At 40.3% G+C, this 21,737-nt stretch overlaps 3 protein-coding genes across 4 annotated transcripts; 1 reads left to right on the top strand and 2 right to left on the bottom strand.

The window, feature by feature from the left end:
* Positions 1 to 38: 38 nt before the first annotated feature.
* Positions 39 to 5,930, bottom strand: LOC308407384 (ciliary microtubule-associated protein 3). 2 transcript variants are annotated; one of them, XM_080898975.1, is made up of 5 exons: positions 5,408 to 5,909; positions 3,995 to 4,093; positions 692 to 825; positions 495 to 612; positions 39 to 200 (listed from the first exon to the last, which is right to left on the bottom strand). In XM_080898975.1, exons 1-5 carry the CDS (start codon positions 5,555 to 5,557, stop codon positions 135 to 137), a joined length of 567 nt encoding a protein of 188 aa, XP_080755101.1. In that variant the 5' UTR covers positions 5,558 to 5,909; the 3' UTR covers positions 39 to 134. The 2 variants fall into 2 exon arrangements, with proteins under 2 accessions (XP_080755101.1, XP_080755102.1); XM_080898976.1 differs by lacking the exon at positions 3,995 to 4,093 and having other exon boundaries at positions 5,408 to 5,930.
* An 820-nt stretch (positions 5,931 to 6,750) lies between these two features.
* Positions 6,751 to 11,714, bottom strand: LOC308407382 (V-type proton ATPase subunit S1-like). Its single transcript, XM_080898973.1, has 10 exons — positions 11,554 to 11,714; positions 10,447 to 10,567; positions 9,546 to 9,620; positions 9,259 to 9,452; positions 9,128 to 9,165; positions 8,903 to 8,988; positions 8,579 to 8,805; positions 8,419 to 8,454; positions 7,119 to 7,356; positions 6,751 to 7,011 (listed from the first exon to the last, which is right to left on the bottom strand). Exons 1-10 carry the CDS (start codon positions 11,670 to 11,672, stop codon positions 6,799 to 6,801), a joined length of 1,347 nt encoding a protein of 448 aa, XP_080755099.1. The 5' UTR covers positions 11,673 to 11,714; the 3' UTR covers positions 6,751 to 6,798.
* A 1,561-nt stretch (positions 11,715 to 13,275) lies between these two features.
* Positions 13,276 to 21,712, top strand: gdi1 (GDP dissociation inhibitor 1). The gene is made up of 11 exons (XM_080899294.1): positions 13,276 to 13,588; positions 14,564 to 14,671; positions 14,850 to 14,949; positions 15,712 to 15,846; positions 15,932 to 16,130; positions 16,310 to 16,441; positions 16,544 to 16,643; positions 16,789 to 16,960; positions 17,613 to 17,757; positions 17,880 to 17,934; positions 18,922 to 21,712. Exons 1-11 carry the CDS (start codon positions 13,544 to 13,546, stop codon positions 19,072 to 19,074), a joined length of 1,344 nt encoding a protein of 447 aa, XP_080755420.1. The 5' UTR covers positions 13,276 to 13,543; the 3' UTR covers positions 19,075 to 21,712.
* Positions 21,713 to 21,737: the final 25 nt, after the last annotated feature.

Consider the following 21,737-nt stretch of genomic DNA (forward strand, 5'->3'; position numbering starts at 1 on the left):
TTCTTTTAAAAAAGAAAAAAAAACCTTACATGTTCATATTTTGTTTATATTTTAAGGGGAAAGACAAAAAACAAAAAACGACATCTTCTTGCTTCGCCAGTGTCATGATAGGTTTCCATGTAAGACCTTCAGGGTTAATAGTACAAACTCAGGTAGGCCACTCTGTTCCTCTGTTTAAGGTACTCCTTTTCACTGGCAAGCTGTGGGAGGAAAATAAAATATGTATATCACTATTTTTTTGGTGCAGCAACATGTAGTTTTGTACAGGTATAGGTGACGAGCACACCTAATATTACACCAAATTAAAGGCTAACAGGCTTACAGTTAGTGAGTTTATCTGAGTAATCGTGCATAGAATCAGCACATCTACAGAGAGACAACATTTCTGATACTAGAGAGATATCTGTGGTCTTTATGTATAAGCTGGCTGTGCCTTTTAAGTTTTTGTAACAGCAAAATTAAGGCCATGAAATTTCTCAACTTGCTTCGCTCACCTTCACCCTGAGTGACTTCTTGCCTATTTGAGGCAGGCTGGACCAGTCTGGTCTCCCAAAGCACATGGGCCAGCTCACTTTCCTGTTTGTCACTCTGTCGTGGGCATACGTCCCAGGGCTGTGTCACAAAATAACATCTGTCAGCTCAGTTTAGCACCGTAACATTTCTGCCACGTGTCAGTTTCTCTCTGTCTCACCCTGGACTCCTCTCAGATGTACATGGTGTGGTTTTGAACCTCTGTGCTTTTGAGCTGAAAGCTATTTTGCCAGGAGGAGAGACCCTAGAACCACTTTGATCCTGCTGGTACTGCCACGGTGAAGGGGTCACTGCCTGGTGATCAGAAGGATTATAAAGATCTTGTATTAAGCATTACATATTAAAAAGCCAGTAGCAGGTTTATACTTGCACAGAAAATGTTTTGACAACCCCCCCAACAAGTAGAATACAGCGACTTCTAACTATGTGACTTAATTTGGTTTTAATTTCACCAGATAGCTGACAGAGTAATGAAGATTTATTGCCAATACTGTAAGCAGACCAGTCATGCTAATGTAAACAGTCATAGAGCAAAGGCCCATTAAGAACCAGGAAAAGATTTCATTTTCACATCAACAACTTTATATTAAGTGAAGGGCCACTTTTATTCTTTCATACCCCACAACTTTAGCTAACTTTAACTGTGTAAAAAAAGATGAAAATTGCAAGCATAAAATACTTCCATGATAAAATTCCCAGCTTTACAGTATTTTTTAAGCATGTTTACATCCTGGAACTCATCTGAATCACTGAACCTCTTGTGTCCTCTCAGTCCTTTTCGAAGCATTTGAAAAAAAACCATAAAACATGGTTTGTCCAACATGTTTATACTTAATTTTAGGTGAGCAAAGTTCCAGTCTTCTGTTAGTCTGTTACTTAACACTAATTACAAAGTATATGTCTTTGCAAAGCACCTGTCCTGTCTGTTTGCTAATGACAGTTGATAAATTAGTACTCTACTCACTCATCCTAATTATCAATGGTGTAAAATTTGGATGAAGTCCTCTTATGAGGCCTTGAGCTGGGCATTTTTGCCACCTTGGTGTTTTCATATCAGATGTGATAACCGAGGAGTGGATTTAACTGTAAAACCACAAACTCATCACAAATTGAACTTAAGCTCTTTTCTGACTCTTGGAATGATCTTATTTTGAAAAACTGACTTAATCTTCTGTTCAATATAATCAGAAACTAGTGCACGAGTTCCCAAAGTTAACAGGAAAGTGTTTACTAAGGATGCAGAGCAAGGTGGCCAAAGGCCAATTTCTATCCAACTGGAAGTCCTTTTCCAGCCACAGAGGTCAGACCTGGAAGCTCCCTCCATCTTTTATACATTCTATCGTCCTAGTATCATTTTTGCCTCAAAAACCCCCAATATATTTAAAAATTACAATACCATGATAACAACTAAAAAACCTTTAAGAAACCGCTGGGCAATATGAAGATGTCCTAAGATAGTCACTTCATGGCAACATGGAAATAAATGTAGAGGTTTGGGCTAAACTGTCGTAATATATCAAAATCTGAACCTTAAAAAAGACTGAACTCATGAGAGGATTTCCAAAGAAGAAATCAAGGGAGCAGTAGAGTGGCTTTCTCACAGGCTTCTCTTTTTGCAAACCAACTTATGTTTGTAACCACTCCTGCTGGCCTTAGAAATGACACAAATTTCAGACACTTATGCAGTGGAGCTAGTTTCAAGTCCTGGAGGCATTGACCATTGTTAATACAGGCGAAGGCTGTAAGTACAGTGGGGCAAAAAAGTATTTAGTCAGCCACCGATTGTGCAAGTTCCCCCACCTAAAATGATGACAGAGGTCAGTAATTTGCACCAGAGGTACACTTCAACTGTGAGAGACAGAATGTGAAAAAAAAAAAAAATCCATGAATCCACATGGTAGGATTTGTAAAGAATTTTTTCGTAAATCAGGGTGGAAAATAAGTATTTGGTCAATAACAAAAATACAACTCAATACTTTGTAACATAACCTTTGTTGGCAATAACAGAAGTCAAACGTTTACTATAGGTCTTTACCAGGTTTGCACACACAGTAGCTGGTATTTTGGCCCATTCCTCCATGCAGATCTTCTCGAGAGCAGTGATGTTTTGGGGCTGTCGCCGAGCAACACGGACTTTCAACTCCCGCCACAGATTTTCTATGGGGTTGAGGTCTGGAGACTGGCTAGGCCACTCCAGGACTTTCAAATGCTTCTTACGGAGCCACTCCTTTGTTGCCCGGGCGGTGTGTTTTGGATCATTGTCATGTTGGAAGACCCAGCCTCGTTTCATCTTCAAAGTTCTCACTGATGGAAGGAGGTTTTGGCTCAAAATCTCACGATACATGGCCCCATTCATTCTGTCCTTAACACGGATCAGTCGTCCTGTCCCCTTGGCAGAAAAACAGCCCCATAGCATGATGTTTCCACCCCCATGCTTCACAGTAGGTATGGTGTTCTTGGGATGCAACTCAGTATTCTTCTTCCTCCAAACACGACGAGTTGAGTTTATACCAAAAAGTTCTACTTTGGTTTCATCTGACCACATGACATTCTCCCAATCCTCTGCTGTATCATCCATGTGCTCTCTGGCAAACTTCAGACGGGCCTGGACATGCACTGGCTTCAGCAGCGGAACACGTCTGGCACTGCGGGATTTGATTCCCTGCCGTTGTAGTGTGTTCCTGATGGTGACCTTTGTTACTTTGGTCCCAGCTCTCTGCAGGTCATTCACCAGGTCCCCCCGTGTGGTTCTGGGATCTTTGCTCACCGTTCTCATGATCATTTTGACCCCACGGGATGAGATCTTGCGTGGAGCCCCAGATGGAGGGAGATTATCAGTGGTCTTGTATGTCTTCCATTTTCTGATGATTGCTCCCACAGTTGATTTTTTCACACCAAGCTGCTTGCCTATTGTAGATTCACTCTTCCCAGTCTGGTGCAGGTCTACAATACTTTTCCTGGTGTCCTTCGAAAGCTCTTTGGTCTTGGCCATGGCGGCGTTTGGAGTCTGACTGTTTGAGGCTGTGGACAGGTGTCTTTTATACAGATGATGAGTTCAAACAGGTGCCATTCATACAGGTAACGAGTGGGGGACAGAAAAGCTTCTTACAGAAGACGTTACAGGTCTGTGAGAGCCAGAGATTTTCCTTGTTTGAGGTGATCAAATACTTATTTTCCACCCTAATTTACGAATAAATTCTTTACAAATCCTACCATGTGGATTCATGGATTTTTCTTTCACATTCTGTCTCTCACAGTTGAAGTGTACCTCTGGTGCAAATTACTGACCTCTGTCATCATTTTAGGTGGGGGAACTTGCACAATCGGTGGCTGACTAAATACTTTTTTGCCCCACTGTAGACAGTCCAAGTGGAACGACCCTTAGGCTGATATACAGTAAGGCTGTTAATACACTTCTTAATGTGCTCTCAGTATAACAGGAAACTTCTTTGTGTAAACGCACCTTGTTACAAGGCGGAAAGCGCACAGCAGTCCTTGCAGAGAGACTATATCCTTTCTTACTCCCAGGTGTCTTCTGTATGTCATAAAGTATGGTGCCAAACTGTGATAGAAAGGGCAAGTTTATTAATGGAAAATACAAGAGAGAGGTAAAGAGGAGAGTGCAGGCAAGGTGGAGCAGGTTGATTTGTAACAGAAGGAAAGCAGCAAAGTTGAAAGGGCAGGTTTACAACGTGGTAGTGAGACCTGCTACAATGTGTGGTTTGGAGAAGGTGGAAACAAAGTTAAAAGGGGCAAGGCTGAGGTGAGACAGGATGTTGAATGTGAAGCACAAGACAGGAGAAAAACAGGAAGACCACAGAGCAGCTTCATGAATGTAGTAAAGGAGGATATGAGGAGGGTCTGTGTGACAGAAGAGGATATTAATATTGGGTCAGATGGATACTTAAAGGGTGCAGCCGTTAAAGGAAGAGGAAGCAGATGTTAATGAGCAAGGCAAACTATCAATAAACATTTAGAAGCACTACTTTACAAAACAAGTATGTAAATAATTATTCTGAATATACCATTCATTCACCAAAAGTCAGCCGAAAAATCAAACCTCGCAGCTGGCCTGCATCTCAATGCACTTACTGTAGCTGACTTATTTTAAAGCATCACCTAAATTAACTTTAACGGTCACGTGGACATAAAAACTGCATGCATAGAAAGAAAGGGGAAAAATATGTAAAACAACTTGTGAAAGTACCCAGTGGCGGCCCTAGCCTGTTTGGCGCCCTGGGCGAACACTCCCTCTACCCCCCCACCCCCCCCACCCCCACCCCACACACAAACAGACAAAACATATTATATATATTGTTTGTTTACTTGCACTGCTGTAACTGGGGCCTCGTCGTCTCGTCTCTCTATATACTGGACTGTAGCGGAGATGACAATAAAGTTTACTTTGACTTCAGCAGCAAGCAGGTGCACCGAGGGCTCTCGCACTCACTTTTCTATAGAATTTCGAAAAAACATCGGTGCAAATTATAAGTCTGTATCATAATGTCTGGTGTTTTCGTGTTTGTTGGTTTGTTTTTATTTTGTTTTATTTTGCGAGTTGGTTATTAGATGCTGCTGCAGCTGGTCAGAGAATCCCCCGCCCTCTCCTCTCTGCGCCGCAAGCAGCAGGCGCACCTCGCAAACGGAGGGCGCCCTTACTCCCAGGAAATGGGCGACAGAAAACCGATCGGTGCCTATGCCATTCCCAATATGCGTTGGCTGACGTCGGGGCAGCATGAGTACGAGCATTTATTTATTTTATTTTTTTTGCCGATGCCCGTGATGCCGCCCCCCACCACGATGCCGCCCCGGGCAACCGCCCGTATCTAAAACCGCTACTGAAAGTACCCCTTGACTCTTTCTCTCTCACACAAACCTCGTGGTTGTCATAGCTTCCCGGGCCGACATGTGGCGGTCCCTGTTGTGACATTTGGTTTCCCAGCCGGTCTGGCGCGTAATGGAGAGGAAACAGCCTCCTCTCCAGTGAGCTCCCAAAACATACTCTCTGAGCAGGAGCGGTCAGCATCGTTGAAGCAAACGTTTGGTAACGTAACGAAAACCCAAGTAGGAGGAAAAATACTGCTAGCTACTTTCTAGCTGTCCAACACCTCTGACCGTCGTAGCGTTTCTGCTTGCTGTAACTATGGCAACCGAGCAGCATATCCTGTTCAACGCTGATTGGTCAACTTTATTAAAGCTCCCACATTTCGATAGGCTTAAATTTACATTATGCGTGGCGGATAGCTTGTATTTATGCTTGATCAAGAGTTGGGAAAACTGCACTCAGTTAATACACATCATTTTTTCATCCCAGCGATTTATGCAAAACATTGAACCTCTCTCGTTTTATGAATTTGCATATCTAAATTTCAAGACGCTTCCCCACTTAAGTAGCGATGCCCATCCTGTCGTACAGAAACATCCGCTTTACCCTGCATTTAGTTTGCAAGTATCTTTCAGCCTGTATATGACCTCAAAATAATGAAATAAAACAACTGCAACTGAGGGGCCCACAACTTCAGAATTACTTAGGAATTTATAGATTTATTTGCAATTAAACAAATCATATTGTACTTCATTGCAAATGCACGTCAATATTTTTTTTGAAAACAAGGCACTGTTATTAAAATAGCTGATAACCCAGAAGCAAAGGGTAAACCTTAAAGGCAAATGAAGTCCTTTTATACAAATAAATTACTTGCCAAGAAAAATGGCAACACTGATATCCAATGTTAAGCCATGACAAGTGGCCACAGAACTGAATCCAAGGTATGTTATTGGGAAAAACAGCAGCACTACACAACACATCACAAATGATCATTTATATACACAGGCACTTCTTTCATTAACAGTAGTTTTTAAATTACAGTTAGGCCAGTGAAATTAAAATAAAAAATTAAGAACTGAGGTCTGAAACGGTCCTACAGCATTTAGCGATCACATTCGTATTGGCAAGGAAGTCATTCCATGATATGTGTGAAAATTATTTTAGTAAAAATACTAGCTGTATCTGGCACACGCTCTAAAATAATAGTCATTAAAAATACACTCTGGAACCTGTAAAATATGGCAATATGACGTGGAATGTGCCAAAATAACTGTGGAAGGACTCAAAAGAAACATACATTAAAGAAAAAGACCCAAAAACACAAAAGCTAGAAGGCAAAGGGATACTTTCTTTGATCAACAAAGGGGCACTCAAAAACTGAGGAGTGGATGTTCTTACTTTTTTTTTTTTTTTTTTTTTTTTTTAAGTAAAAAAGTGATTTACTCTGACTGAGGCACTGAAATTGATGGGCCTTTGGGGTCATCGAACCGATCCATGGTGTTAATCTGCATGATCATGTGCAGACCGTACACTAAAATTAGCAGCGTAAGGAGCACAGTCACCAGTCCCATCCAAATTGCTGGGGTGAAGAAGCTTGCACAGTCACTGGCGTAGGAGAAGTTTGTGCTGTTGGCCAACCCAAAGCCCTGAATCTGTATAAAAAACAGAAAACAATTATTTAAGAAACCCTTCATCAACACACCTCTTCATGCATTGGTGTTTGACCTTAAAATTAGCAAATGCGGCACTATATTTGTACCTGGAAGTCGATAAAATTTAGCCTCCATTGAGATGAATTTGTGTCTGTTGTGTTTGTGTGGAGCAGGATATCTCCGAAGTTGGCGACAGACTGGCAATGAAAGGAATACTCTGCGGGAGCATAGATGTCACGGCTCGCGATGTAAGATGCACTGAGGTTAGCGTACTGCAGCTCAACTGCATCCAGGGAGAACCATTCTCGTGCAGAGACAGAATAGAAACGCTTGCTCATTGAAAAACTGGAGATCAGCAAGAGAAGGATGGTCAGAAAGCGTATCAGTGTAAAAAGCACAATCACTGTTTAACTATTCTTTCCAAAATAGTTGTTCTAAACTCTTACATATCCGTGAAGGATTTTAAAATAAACTGATGCTAGCAGTGATATTAAAAATATAGTATATTACATTACATGGAAATAATATCTCTACTGCAGAGATTGAGAAAGTTATTTTTGCCTTTTTAGAAAACAAGAAAACTTTGTTTTTGAAAAAGAGAACTGTCTTCAAATGGAAGCCGTGATTTCAGGAATTTCAACAAAATACTTCATTTTTTGAAATGCGTTCTTACTAAGAATTAAACAGGAAGATCCCATTTATCACTTAAACATAAATCCACATTAATTTAGCAACCCTATTTATAAAAATGCCTCAAGATGATCATTTTATGAACTCTGTTGTGTGATAAGAAAGCTGTAAAAACATTAAATTGCTTAATACTTGCACAAAGGCTTGTCCTCCTAGTTGTGTAAGTTTCTATGTTGAAACTAGACAGAAAATAGTCCTTGAGCTAAAATGTCCATAGTGACAACCCCCACTGCTCACTGCTTCCAAGATGTGTGCAAAATAAAAATAACTAAAATGCATCAGCTACAAACAAAGTGAACCAAATGACCAGCTGTTGACTCCAAGATTTTAAATGTCAGGTAAATGTCATTTTGTGTTTCAATTGTAGAACAAAGTGATCTCTTAGAGAAAGCAAAGCAACAGAACGCCTCATTCATGCCAGCACTGTGCTGCACCCATTAGTACACACTGTCACTCACAAACTTCTTTTTAAACAGGGTGTGGGCAGAAGCAGCAGCGGCTCAGCTAGATTTAAAGCCACACACACTGAAAGAACCGGTTTGGAAAAGCAGGTGTGTAGAGCATGATATTTAAACAGTAAATACAAATACATAGAAATACTATTGCTGTGGTACATTGAGCACAAAATTGAAAAGCACATCCTGGGGACATGTTAGAGTTATTAACTAATTGAAAAGGTACAATATTGAATCTTTAATAAGCAACTTTTTGCCTTACCTTAATCTAAAGCCTGATTGGTAACTAAGCACAAGCCTGAAATGAGAAAAAAATAAAACATGCAACTGATTATTTCTCTTTAAATAACAAAAAAAAAAAAAAAACCTAAACTCATCACAGGCTGGATATTGCTTTGGGAAATAATGAAAGGCCACTTTACCGTGAGGTACTGCCATTACACAGTGATCCAACAAAGGAAGGTACATCCTGAGCAAGGTCGATCCATGGTGAGCTCGGACTCAGTCTGACAGTGAGATTTTGAGCCCACAGCATTATGCAGGGACCACCAGATACATTAAACATGATGGGAGGCTTAACTTCAGGTCCATCTGCTTGTAGCAAGGACCGACCCACTGGCTGATCAGAAATCGGGGTTTCTGAAATCACCTGCAAAGTTATCAAAATGTTGTTCATTCTCAAAAAATACCCAAACATTGAGAATGTGTTATAATGTGGCACGTTTTGACTAATTTTAAAAACATACTCGTGATGGCTGGAATCCTGTGTATATTGCAGTGTATGGGATGTTTTTTGCTTTCATTGAACTCAGAACTTTTCCAATAATTTCATCTGTTGACAGCAAAATGCATTCAAATTATACACAAATCAAAATATAACATATAATGCTGACTACAATTATACATGTTTGTAATTGTAAATGTCATATACAGTTATAAATGTTTTTAATCCTCAGCACTTAAAAACATACCATTCTCATGTAGGACTTCCTTGCATGACTTCTGTAAGCTACAAAACAATTTAAAAATAATAGACTTTAAGTATTAATTAAAAACAGATAACTGATTATTCAATATAACTTTGAACAAAACAAAATCTCACCTGCTACAATAAGGAAGATTGATGAGCAGGAGGTTGCTGACAGACGTTTTGATAGTCAGATGTGAGAGAGTGTCTGCATCGACGAGCACAGGCGAAACACCGAGCTTCTCCTGCAGCAGAGCTGCCATGTTAAAGGAACCAGACCACTCCAAGGCAGGCAGTGTCACTTTTGAGGTAGAAGACTGCATTGCATCCTGAAAAGGATCAAGTGGGCACAATTATCAGTCTGTTTGTCTAGGAAAAAACTATATTAATTTTGGACTAACATATAGTTTATAAAAACATACCTCAATGTTTTTAAAGGCACTATCCTCCTTATTCCCAAATACGCCACCAAAGACTGTGAAGTCATCTTTGCTTAACTAAATACAAAAAAGGAAATAATTCTTGAATTCAGGAAGACTTTAATAACTAAAACATTTACCAGTCCCATTAACTCACGAGCAATTAATTTAGCAGCTAAATTGACTGAATGCCATTCATAATCAGACATTATTTTAACGGAATTCTTTTTTAATGGCTCAGTTTGTATTTATCATTCTTAAAAAAAAATACAGCCTGTACAAATTACATTAATTTGGACAATTATTATCTGCTACTTCTTTCATTTTCTTTGTTTCAGTAATACTAGGAAAAACTACATTTCAAATCTTAATGTCTGTTTGAGTGACTTGTTGTGTGTATGCATGACAGTATGCTAGTGTGCCAAAATATGAGTGAACTGGCGGCTCCACGATACCTCAATTGACAACAAACTGGAATGAAATCATTGTCACGTTCATACTTTTCACGCAAGCTACATCTAAAGGAATATCTTGTTTGTGCTTGTGTAGTTGATTAAAAGTCATAGAGGATTTACAATGACAATTTCATTCACGATTACAGTCACGATTAAAAATATCACATGGGAAAATATAAATATATGGCTCAGTCACAACACTGAGTGTTCACCACCACCACAAAAAAGACCCAATGTATCACAGAGGAACAGAGAAATGGGAAGTGATGCCAAAACTCACTGTCACACCACACTGTTGCAGTGTCACATGGGAATGCAGTACAACTACCCCATTTTGCACAACTTGCATATAAAATGACTAGCTTTCAAATCAACAAATGGTGAACAATTTAGTGACATAAACATATTCATTACAGGGCCAGAATCTAGTTTATGTGTCAGGTACTGACCTTGTCCTGCAAGAACAGCAGCACGGTGTGGGAGCCAGAGCTGAAGGCAGAGGTGAGGTAGGCACTCAGCTGCTCATAAGATGCTATATGACCAGCTGTAGGTGAGGCCAGTGGTGGCAAGCTAAACATAAAGAAAAAAAATAAATAAAGATGAATTGTGATATTAAGTGGTTCAGTTGCACTGACACATTTTTTGAAAATGCTGAAAATCCCAGCGGCTTTTATTATGGCTTTATGTACTTCATTTTTAAAAGAGACCCATTAGTCAATCAAATGAATCCTTTGAGTAGGCCCAAACAAACCTGTGTTTCCTGTAAAGCTGGCACATATATAAGAAATGTCTAAATAACAACAACAAAAATAAAAATAACAAATCGGATATTCATCCTATCATCAAAGAAAACTATTTTGGTATATCAACCTTGCTTTGTCCTCCTGCTTAACACACCACCTCATACAGTAGTATACTTCCACATTTTAAACTCCTGTGTGCATCATCATAAGGAAGTGCAGTACCCTAGCAAAAGTCACTGTCTGTAGTGTAAATGTGTTTGATGTTACAGCTTACTTTGCTTTTTGCAGATGAAGATCAACAACAACAGAATAAACATATCTACTAGTGCTAAAGAGCGTCAGGTTAGGGGTTAAATCAGGGAGACTCGTTACTTCTATGGGTTATTTCAAAATTAAGAAATAAAAGGATGGCCATTATGAACAAATTGTAACAAAACGCACAAGCAAATCTCTACAATTTATGTGTAAATACTCCTCTATATATTTAGCATCTAGACTTTAAACGATTGGTGTTTGCTAGGTTTGCTGTAAATTTAAGTTAATTTGTAAATTTGTGTAGTAACCTGTAAATTGTAAATGCTATAAATCTTTTTCTGTCATTTAATGGTCGGGAATTGCACAGCTACAAGCATTTCACCCCCATGTCATACTGTGTATGGTTGTGTGTGTGTGTGACAAATAAAATTTGAATTTGAATAGGTTGGGCAGCAAAGTAGCTAGAAGAGTTAGCATTCGAGTTAGCATACAAGATAACTTTGCCGGTAGTTAAAGTGAGTTTTGCTGAATGAATAAGTAAGAAAAACTAAATATTACCGTTCACTGGACCACATAAGAAAAGGCACTTGAGACGTGGCGCTCCCCAAGGCGAAAAAAGGGGCGAAAAGTAGAATATAAAGACCCATTAACCGAGTGGAGCTCCTCGAACCTGCCATTTTCGTTTAGACTTTTCCGTAACTCTATGCTCACGTGACCCACACCACCTGACAGTCATGTGCTGAAGAGATGACTTCCTGCTTGTTTCATTCAGCCCGAACAGCCCGCAGCAGCTGCTGACACCAATGACACACTACAGCTTTGCTCTCAGTTGAGCATTTCCAGGAGAGAAACCGCTACAGTACCACCAGCTGACCACATTGCTTAGCAGAACAATTGATTCTTTAAAGTATGGTGTGCGTGTGTTTGTGTGTGCATGTGTGTGCGTTTAAACAAATACGGCAGTCTTCCATTATTACTTCATTTATATTCATATTTTCTTTTTTTCACACTTTCATTTAGGGCGTAGACTAATTATCCAAGATACTCTTAAGCGTTTAAGAGTTAAAGTGTTAAATTCCCTCTTTGTTTCATGTCCTAACAATTACATATAAGTAATTAAGTAAATAATAAATAGATAAATAAATCAGTCTAAACATTTATTTAATTGAAAAGCCACTCCTCAAAAAAAAACAAAAAAAACAACAACAACAATCCAACAACCCTCTATGAGCAAACACTTGGTGTCAATGGGAAGGAAAAACTCCCTTTAAACAGGAAGAAATCTCCAAGAGAACCAGGCTCAGAGAGGGGCAGCTGTGTGCTGCAATGGGTTGGGGTGATGGGAGAAAGCCAGGACAAAAGAGTCATTGTGGAAGTGAGCCTGAGATGAATAATTACTAATAATTAAATAAACAGTAGCCTAATAACAGTTATGTTAATGCTGTAGTTACTTATCATTTTACCTGTCCCAAAAAGCATAATTATGCTAACATCTTACTGCTGAACTCCTATGTGATATTATCAAATGTAAGGCATATATAAACCTCAGCATCACGGTAACATAAAAAGGACAATATATTAATCATTCAGTGATCATGACTGCATAATTAACTCTGTATAACAAATACTTTTACTTTAGCTACTTGGGACTGTAGGTAGCGTTTCACAGCCAAAACAGACTACTTAAATAGGAATGTGACATTTACTTAAAAAAGAGGCCTAAATGCTTGTTTAGCCACTTTGCAGAAAGGTTATCCAAATCTTTTGCAGCACTGCTTTTCTTGTAACACCGTCTTTATTGGGAGACAGGGCTGCAGAAAAGACACTTTTCTTTAATAATATTTAAATCCGATCAAACATTACGACCCCCTGCCATACTCCTGGTCCCCCACCCCACACCCCTGTACCACCCCGTTAAAAAGAAAGAAAGAAAGAAGAAAAGCTTGGAAACACCCCTGCTGTAAAGGCCTAGTGCGTGCGTTCAGTCAGTGAAAGCAACTCCCATCCACACAGCTGTAGCAGCGGAAGGATATCGCTGCCTTCATCCACGCAACGCTGCGCCTACAACTGGGAAGGAAAGATAGAATAAGAAATTAGAGAACACAAACATTGTGGTTTCAAAATGGCCAAAAACAAAAGCCAAACTCCACAACAGCACAGCCCGTGTGCAAAATAAACAATCGCCAAAGCCGGCTCAAAGCGGCGTCTCTCGCTTTGCAGCTTGAGTCCATTGTGTGGAAGGATGGGAAATAGGGAAGGAGGATGCGCACTATTTGCCGACGCGCAGTGACATTATTCTAGACTGCTCCACGATCAGGGCCATCTTTGGTCGTCCTCGCCGGTGACAGTGTGGACTGTGTATTCCATTGGCCATTTATACCCAATGATTAATAAATAATATTTTACTTTGAAGAGCAATTTAAAGGACCTGTGCAGAGACAGTGAGAGACAGTTACCCGGTTTGTGGACTAACCAATTTTATTTGCTTTCAATACCCTTCATTTCTCAAGGCAAAAAGAGGGCGAGACGGGAGAGGCGGTGAGACAACATGGATGAGGAATATGATGTGATCGTTTTGGGCACCGGACTCACAGTGAGTAGTCAAGCTTCGTTTTGTCTGCACAGAAATACACCGAATTGATTCTGTCAGCTTCCCAAAAGATGGTTTTAGCCAGATCAGTGGCCCGATATCCTCTATCCTAGCCAAAGAGTGGAAGCCCCTTGCTTCCCGGCGTGCGTGTCACATTAGAAATTTATCACAAGAGATGCTCTTTGGAAATAAACCGCACCAGCTGATCTGCTTGTACACGACGAGAAGAAAATAGTTCCTCGACCGGGAGTTGTTTGCTTTCCAGAGTCACAGCCGGCGCAGTGTTGTGTTACACCCAGCAGCATCTTTTAGGCGTAACCCTACAGTGTGTCATGGTCCTCTTTGCATAGGCAGGCCTCCATCCTGAGGTTGGCGCAGGCCTGAGCTCCGGTTTATTAAATGACAGAGCTTTTCACTGCTGCCACTATCGCCGCACTTTCCTTTCACTCATCACACCCTCTGCGGCAGAAGTGCGCTTTCTGTGCTATTCTCCCAGCTCTTTGCAGACACGGAAGCGGATATTCTGGTAGTTTTATAAATGGAATCAAATACAACGATGCATATCCACACAATTTTTATTTTTTATGTAATACATTTTTAATTACATTATTGTTATTATTATTATTAGTATTAGTATTATTATTATCGTAGCTACGTTGTTAAGACGATGCAATCACGCATGCGTACATCTTTTCCACTGTCCCCCACATCCTTCTGTCAGAACCTCCTTACTTCCATTTACATTCAGTGTCTAAACTAAGCAGCGTGCCTATCTCTAATGATATGCTAAGGTCTAGACCAAAATACTAGAAACATTTCTCATCTTGACAACTTAAACTACACCCCTCAATGAATGATTCAACACATCTCTAAAACACTGGAGCCTTGACAGGAGAAGGATTTATTATAGGGCTGTTTTATACCTAAGAGTTATTGATGTGATTGATGTGTTGGATAAATAAATCCGTTTTCGTGCAGGAATGCATTCTGTCTGGGATCATGTCCGTGAATGGCAAGAAGGTTCTGCACATGGACCGAAACCCCTACTACGGTGGGGAGAGCTCTTCCATTACCCCCCTGGAGGAGGTAAGGACTTCTGGGATCTATAAAACCAATCAATAAACTTTTAATGTTTCTCAGTATATCTCATTTTACTTCAAGTCCCATCTGTCACCCTTTTACTGTCTTCATTTGCTAACTGCTTTATTATCTGTAAAGCCTCAGATTCGATGGGCCTCACAGGCTTTCCTTTCCTTTTCCACAGCTGTACAAGCGCTTCAGTCTGCCAGATACCCCACCTGAGTCAATGGGCAGAGGACGTGACTGGAACGTTGACCTCATACCCAAGTTTCTCATGGCCAACGGTTAGAATCCTGTTGCTAATTATATAAAGAAATGCCATAAAAGTTAGCACGTGATAAGTACACAAGAGCCAAAGGGCTTTTCAGACTATTCAACAGGGTAATTCTGGAGCTTAATACTGTGACTGCAAAATGCTTTAATTCTTCAAGGTTGGTCACACACTAACTGCTTGTTTAGGTGACTCTGGAGACCTGGCAATGTAACCTATTTAAGTGGCCAACACCTTTGCCAGCATTAATGCTTGTGGGTGGTGTTTTACCATGTCCTGGTGTTTTATAAGCAGTGCCATTCGTGACAGGAACAAATAAAATGCTGGGACTTTTTTCTCTCCTGGCCTTTAATCTTTGTTCCAATCAGTATTTTTTCAGAGGCCATCATATTTGTCCATGAAGTTTTTCCACTTTTTTGTGCATTTCCTCATATTTATTCTAGTAATTTTCAAAATCCCCCACCAGGAATCTGATGACATTTCTGAGTTCTTACATTAAGACGGTGGCTGTTGTCCTCTTAGTGATCCATTCAAAAACTAGGGTAAAAAAGTAGCTGGAAATGCATAGGAGGAATCGACCAGACTAAGCAGGCGAAATACAATAGCTGTGGGATTTGTTAACGTGACATATAGTTATATTTCCTGTGAGGTGCGCGTCATGTTACAGCATGTTATGTTGTAGGCTTTCAAGGGATTTGTGGTTATGTTGTATATGTAGTGTGGATTTAACACAGAGCCTGTAAGATGTTGCGTGTATTTGCCTCCCTGATTGCAGGTCAGCTTGTAAAGATGCTGCTATACACAGAAGTGACACGGTATCTGGACTTTAAAGTAGTGGAAGGCAGCTTTGTCTACAAAGGAGGAAAGATCTACAAGGTGCCATCAACTGAGACTGAGGCACTAGCTTCAAGTAAGTCACCTGAATGTTGTCTCATTACGTTTTGCACGCGATGATGTCGACAGTAGAGTGCTGAAACCTCGGTTTGAATTCACAGATCTGATGGGAATGTTTGAAAAGAGGAGGTTTCGAAAGTTTTTAGTCTTTGTGGCCAATTTTGATGAGAATGACCCCAAGACCTTTGAGGGCGTGGACCCTAAAACCACAACGATGAGGGACGTTTACAAGAAGTTTGACCTCGGTCAGGATGTCATTGACTTCACTGGCCACGCCCTGGCCCTCTACAGGACAGATGAGTAAGAACAACATCACCCATCATCAACCGTTTAATTGTTTATTTCTGCTTAATGTCACAGTTGCATGCTTTCAAATATGAGTCACAGATGTTCTTATCGGGGAATACCAAGGGTTTATTGTTATTATGTGCTTAAACAGATACCAATGGGGTTCTCACATTGCTTTTGCTCCACTTCAGCTATCTTGATGTTCCTTGTTTGGAGACGATCAACCGTATCAAACTCTACAGTGAATCACTGGCACGGTATGGCAAGAGCCCTTATCTCTACCCCCTCTATGGTCTGGGAGAACTGCCACAGGGCTTTGCCAGGTATTTTAACTTAAATTAAACTTCTGATATATATGATGGAGTCTGTCATAACTATCAAAACCACTCCTCGAGTTAACGGATCATACGCGTTTGTAATCTTAGGTTGAGTGCAATCTATGGAGGAACCTACATGCTGAACAAACCTGTGGATGAGATTGTGATGGAAGGTGGTAAAGTGATTGGAGTAAAGTCTGAGGGCGAGGTAAAGCAGATTCTGCCTTATTGTCCACAGCTACACAAGTTTAACAGTATCATTACAAATTTTAAAGTGGTTACGCCTAAGGTTTATTCAGCCAAATACACTTAGCAAGCAGACTCACATCATTACTGTCTCGTTCCCACTGCAGGTGGCTCGTTGTAAGCAGCTCATTTGCGACCCTAGTTACATCCCAGACCGTGTCCGTAAAGCGGGTCAGGTGATCCGTGTGATCTGCATCCTCAGCCATCCCATCAAAAACACTAATGATGCCAACTCCTGTCAGATCATCATTCCTCAGAATCAGGTTAATCGCAACTCAGGTGAGCAATATTTTCTATATTCAATATTTCTGCTTTTTATTCTTCAAAGAAATGGTGCAGATTTAGTCCCCTACAGATTAAATTTAGATTATTTTTAACATCCCTAATCAATAAACATCAGACTCCATGTTAAATGTGACAAACTAGAAGTGATGAGCTCTGCAGTTGCCCTTAGCTCCATGGTGCCTTTTAGCACCTTTCTGCTAATAGTTTCAGTTGTACTGTTTTGATTTACTATCACTGTTACTCACCTGATTTAAACAGTAAAGTTGGAAAAAATAAAAGAAGGAAGGAAAATAAGCACTATAGACAACTTGCTTGACAACAAGAAGAAGAAAGACAATTTAAAAAAGTAACTTGTGCATATACTGGAGCAACCCTGAGATTTTTTTTTTTGTTAAAAAGTTATGGAAACAAAAGCAAAGCTAAAGGAAATGAGATATGAGACACACAGCAGGTGGCTAGAAACATGACTCCAGATGAATGCTTATATAAACAGGCAACTGTTTACTCAACTGGGACGATAACGTGTCAGTGTGTATACAGCTCGTTCCTGCTGCCTCCAAGTGGACAAAAACGTCAATTAATCCAGCTTGAAGTTAACTCTTGATTTAACCATCTCTTCCTGTTAACTCCTTTGTCTGTTCTTTAGACATCTATGTGTGCATGATCTCCTATGCTCACAACGTGGCGGCCCAGGGGAAGTACATCGCTATTGTCAGCACCACAGTGGAAACCAGTGAACCTGAGAATGAAATTGAGCCAGCTCTGGAGCTGCTGGAGCCCATCGACCAAAAGTGAGTCCCACATTTTGCTTCTTGCTTATTCAAATTCATGTATGTTTTTAGTTACATGAGGGGGGTGGGGGGTGGGGGGGGTGCATATATAACTGGGATAAATCACATTTTTTTCCCCACAGGTTTGTGGCTATTAGCGACCTTTATGAGCCCACAGATGATGGTACTGAGAGCCAGGTGAGACATTTTTTCCAAGGGTAACATCCAGAAAAAATATTGTATTTTACAATATAACAAATTAATATGCTGCCACAACTAATACGGCTGAGTTGAAGGGTCAGTTGACCAGTTTGTTGCAAAGAAATGTTGTACTAGATAGGTAATTATCATTCTATCATAGACTGTCCATAGAAGATGGCTGTAGTGATGATCTAGTGATGTCACTTGTATCGTGATCTCCTTTTTGGAAGCTTCAATTTTATGGGCAACAGCTGGCCCGCTTGGTTATTTTGGACCCATAAATGGGTTGCTAACCAAACTTGGGTTAACAAGTTTGGTTAGCAAGAGGCACCCATAAACTATGAGTACATAAAATAGATGCAGACACCTGCTAATTAGTGCTAAGTTCCATACAGAATGATAGAATTCACTCACCAAATGCATAGCGCTTTTAATACAGTTAAATGCAAGATATTTGACAGTTAATTGTTTTTAAAATAGCCCAAAAGACCTTAAATAAAGCCCAGATTTGTTTCTGCTCTAAAATGTTAGAATAGGAGGCTGTGGGGATTGACTCACTTTTGAAGCCAGCTTGTATGTGCATGTGAGGCGTTTAGGTGCCAGCTTGAAATTTTAGCTGCAAGCATCAGACTGCTCTAAACAATCAGATTCAGAGTTTTTTTCCCCTCTTGCCTCTGTATAATGTTACTATGAGTGGATATCCCTAATATGTTCATATTAGACACAGAGCTGTGTTGTGTTTAAACCCTCTGTTTTCAGTCATTTACAAAGCTTTGTTAGGAGATGGGAGATAGATCTGCTTGTTTCAAACAGATAAACTGTGCAGGTGCACAGAGGCCTGGTATGACAATAAATAAGGATCATGCAAAGCTACTTTTGTATATTTTTGAATAAAAATGTGAAGCTGGAAATGAGCACTGCAGCCTCACAGACCTGCTAGTAATGCTGTAAAATCTAACTCTTGTTATTGAACTCTTTCCTCAGATCTTCGCATCAAGGTCCTACGATGCCACCACTCACTTCGAGACCACTTGCAATGACATCAAGGACATCTACAAACGTACGACCGGGAGCGACTTTGACTTTGAAAACATGAAACGCAAACAGAACGATGTGTTTGGGGAGGATGAGCAGTGAGCTAGAGAGGGGGGCTTCTGAGAGAGGGCAAGGCTGGGAAAGGAGGTGGATGCAAAACTGGAGGCAACGGGGCTTTCAGTAGAGGGCCGGGGCTGCCTAAACAGTGCTTTAAAAGCAAAATGGGTAAAATGTGAGAGTGGTGGAGAGGGTGTGCGTCTGAGCCTCTGAGCCCGTCTTCAGCCGTTTGCCTCCACCTCCTCGCGTCGCTCTCTCTCGCCCTCTCTTGGCACGCATTCAGACACATAAATGCTCACAGACACACACATACACGCTTTTCAAATGCTCACATTCCCTTTCTCTGTCACTGAAAAGCAGGGTTGATATGGTTTTTCATTCCATTGTAGAATTTACAGTATAATCATGTCTTAACTATTATCATTAGAGGTGAATTTATTACTTGTTGTTGGCAATTTCCAAAGCATTTCATTCCTCCTGTAACATCGTTCTCCTCATATCAGAGGTTGGGTCGATGGAAGGTTGATGGCACCGAGAGGTCTCAACAGATAGCTCTGACATGAGAGATGTGTAACGGCTTAGTGTAGAATCCTCTGGAAGGGTCACCTCCAGTGGACGTGCATGCATCTTTTACACACAGTAGTATTGTACATAGATTCAAATGACACTGTGGTATGAAGGCTGGACCATTCCACGCATCACTCCTGTCAACCCTGCTTTCACTTTTCTCTTACTTGGTCTTTTACCTGTGTTTCTTCAATAGATGCCGCTCAATTTGGCAAAATCCGTTGGTCGGGCAAAAACAGAAAAAAAACAAAACAAAAAAATGTGATGAAAAGTTACATATAAATGGGCTGTTCTGTCAGCTGATAGTGCTCACTTTGCAATGCTGTTGTGTTTCCTGTGCTAGCAGGCAAGCTAATCAGTGGCTACTAACTGTCAACCCTTCCCTCCTGAAAAAGAAAAACACAAAAAAAGTTTCTTTGTTTATCTCTGTTGTGTGATGTCACTTTTGAATTTGAATAGTTTACTTTCTAACATTTTAAATTATTGAAGAGTTTTATTTCTATATGCTTGGTGCACATTTCACTGGCTGAAGTTATGAAGTTTACAGAGCAGAGGATGAAACCGTGGTCTTCGAGTTGAACATTTACAAGAAAAAGGGAACATTGGGGCAAAAAGGCATGGTGAGGATTTGTCTTGTGTTAGGTGAGGGTTTCTGTGAAGAGATCTGGAAGATTTTTGAAATGGTGAAGGATAAGAATGTATGTGAGGAGATTGTTGTCTTGGCGAAGTTTCACTTGCGGGGGAAGAGAGTGAAGACTGAAATTTCGGCTCTCAGTGGAAGCACCAGATTGTGTCTTGGTTGTTTCAACCCTTGTGTTTGTCATTGAGATAAGTCATTACCCTTGGGATTAAAACTCAGAAAAAAATTGTAGTGTGACATAGAGGGAAAAGCAAGAAATTTTCAAAAGACTGTAGCATAGCATAAGTATGAAACCACAGTTCCAAGTGCCGCCCCATGAGAGTGAACCAAGATGCTTTTATTTGGTTGTAGCCTTCATTTTGGGTCTAATTCAAATGTTTGGACCCATTCAAAACATTGACTGCTTTGTTTTTACTAACATGTAGTGGGAGGCCAGTCTTGTGCCAAAACTGGTGATTCTGTTATTGGCAAAGCTCGCTGACATTAAAAGTTTGGTGGTGTATGTTGCTCTGCAGAGTTGGCTGAACACTATAGAGAGGATGCTGTTTCCTACCGAGTCAGAGGTGTTATTGTACACCTGAGACAGTTCCTCATATCTCTACAGTGCACACTCGCAGTCAGATTGATCTGTGGCTTGGCTCGTTATGGATCAAAACAAACACGAGATGCTACGATCCATTTTACTTTACTGAAAACTGAAGCGGTTCCATTTCACTTTATCCACCGCGACCAACCCCTTGACAACTCTAAACAAAGTTATCGCGTCTGGGGTGTTGACGTGTCTTATCTTTGAGCTCTATTTATTTGAATTTCGCTGACGTATCGTGGAAGGGTTTACGTCAAATGCTGAATATGCTATGCTAATAGTTTACGTTCTGATGATAAAATGGATTTAAAACGTTATGCACACCGATTTCTTTTGTTTGTTTATTTGCTGTGTCATGTGTTATGTTTACCTAATTTAGTGATCATTCCAGTGTTGCATCAGGATTTAATGATTTTTAGCATTCCTAAGAAACAGGTTTTGATGGAGGGACAACAGCAGCAGTCAGTCATAGATCTGGAGTCAAAATCGATACAGCTGTGTGTTCGCACTGTGCGTCATTTAACATTGTGTGTGCTCTTCATCCTGGAAACACATTATCTGGTGATAACTGGAATACTGTTTACTTCTTGAACATAGATATATCTGAAGCCCCCCACCCACCCTTCCTCAGCATCAGATACTATCCTCTTTTTTATTTATTGAAAACAAAAGCCTCATGTGTGGTTGTACTGTTTAGTATGGCCTTTGAAAACCACTATTGACAAATATCCCTTGAAATTGACAAAAGAAATAGACTGAGTAGTAGAAAACTTACTGTCCTTGTTTGATCACTAGTATGTGAACAATGCCTAATGTCTTGTGTAACAAATAAAATGAATTAAACTATGAATGAAATGACAGAAAAATAAAAAGCACATGGCAAACCTGGAAAAGGCTGATTTGTGTTGCTTATTA

Source organism: Rhamphochromis sp. 'chilingali', assembly GCF_963969265.1.
Source record: "Rhamphochromis sp. 'chilingali' genome assembly, chromosome: 12".
Lineage (NCBI taxonomy): Eukaryota > Metazoa > Chordata > Actinopteri > Cichliformes > Cichlidae > Rhamphochromis > Rhamphochromis sp. 'chilingali'.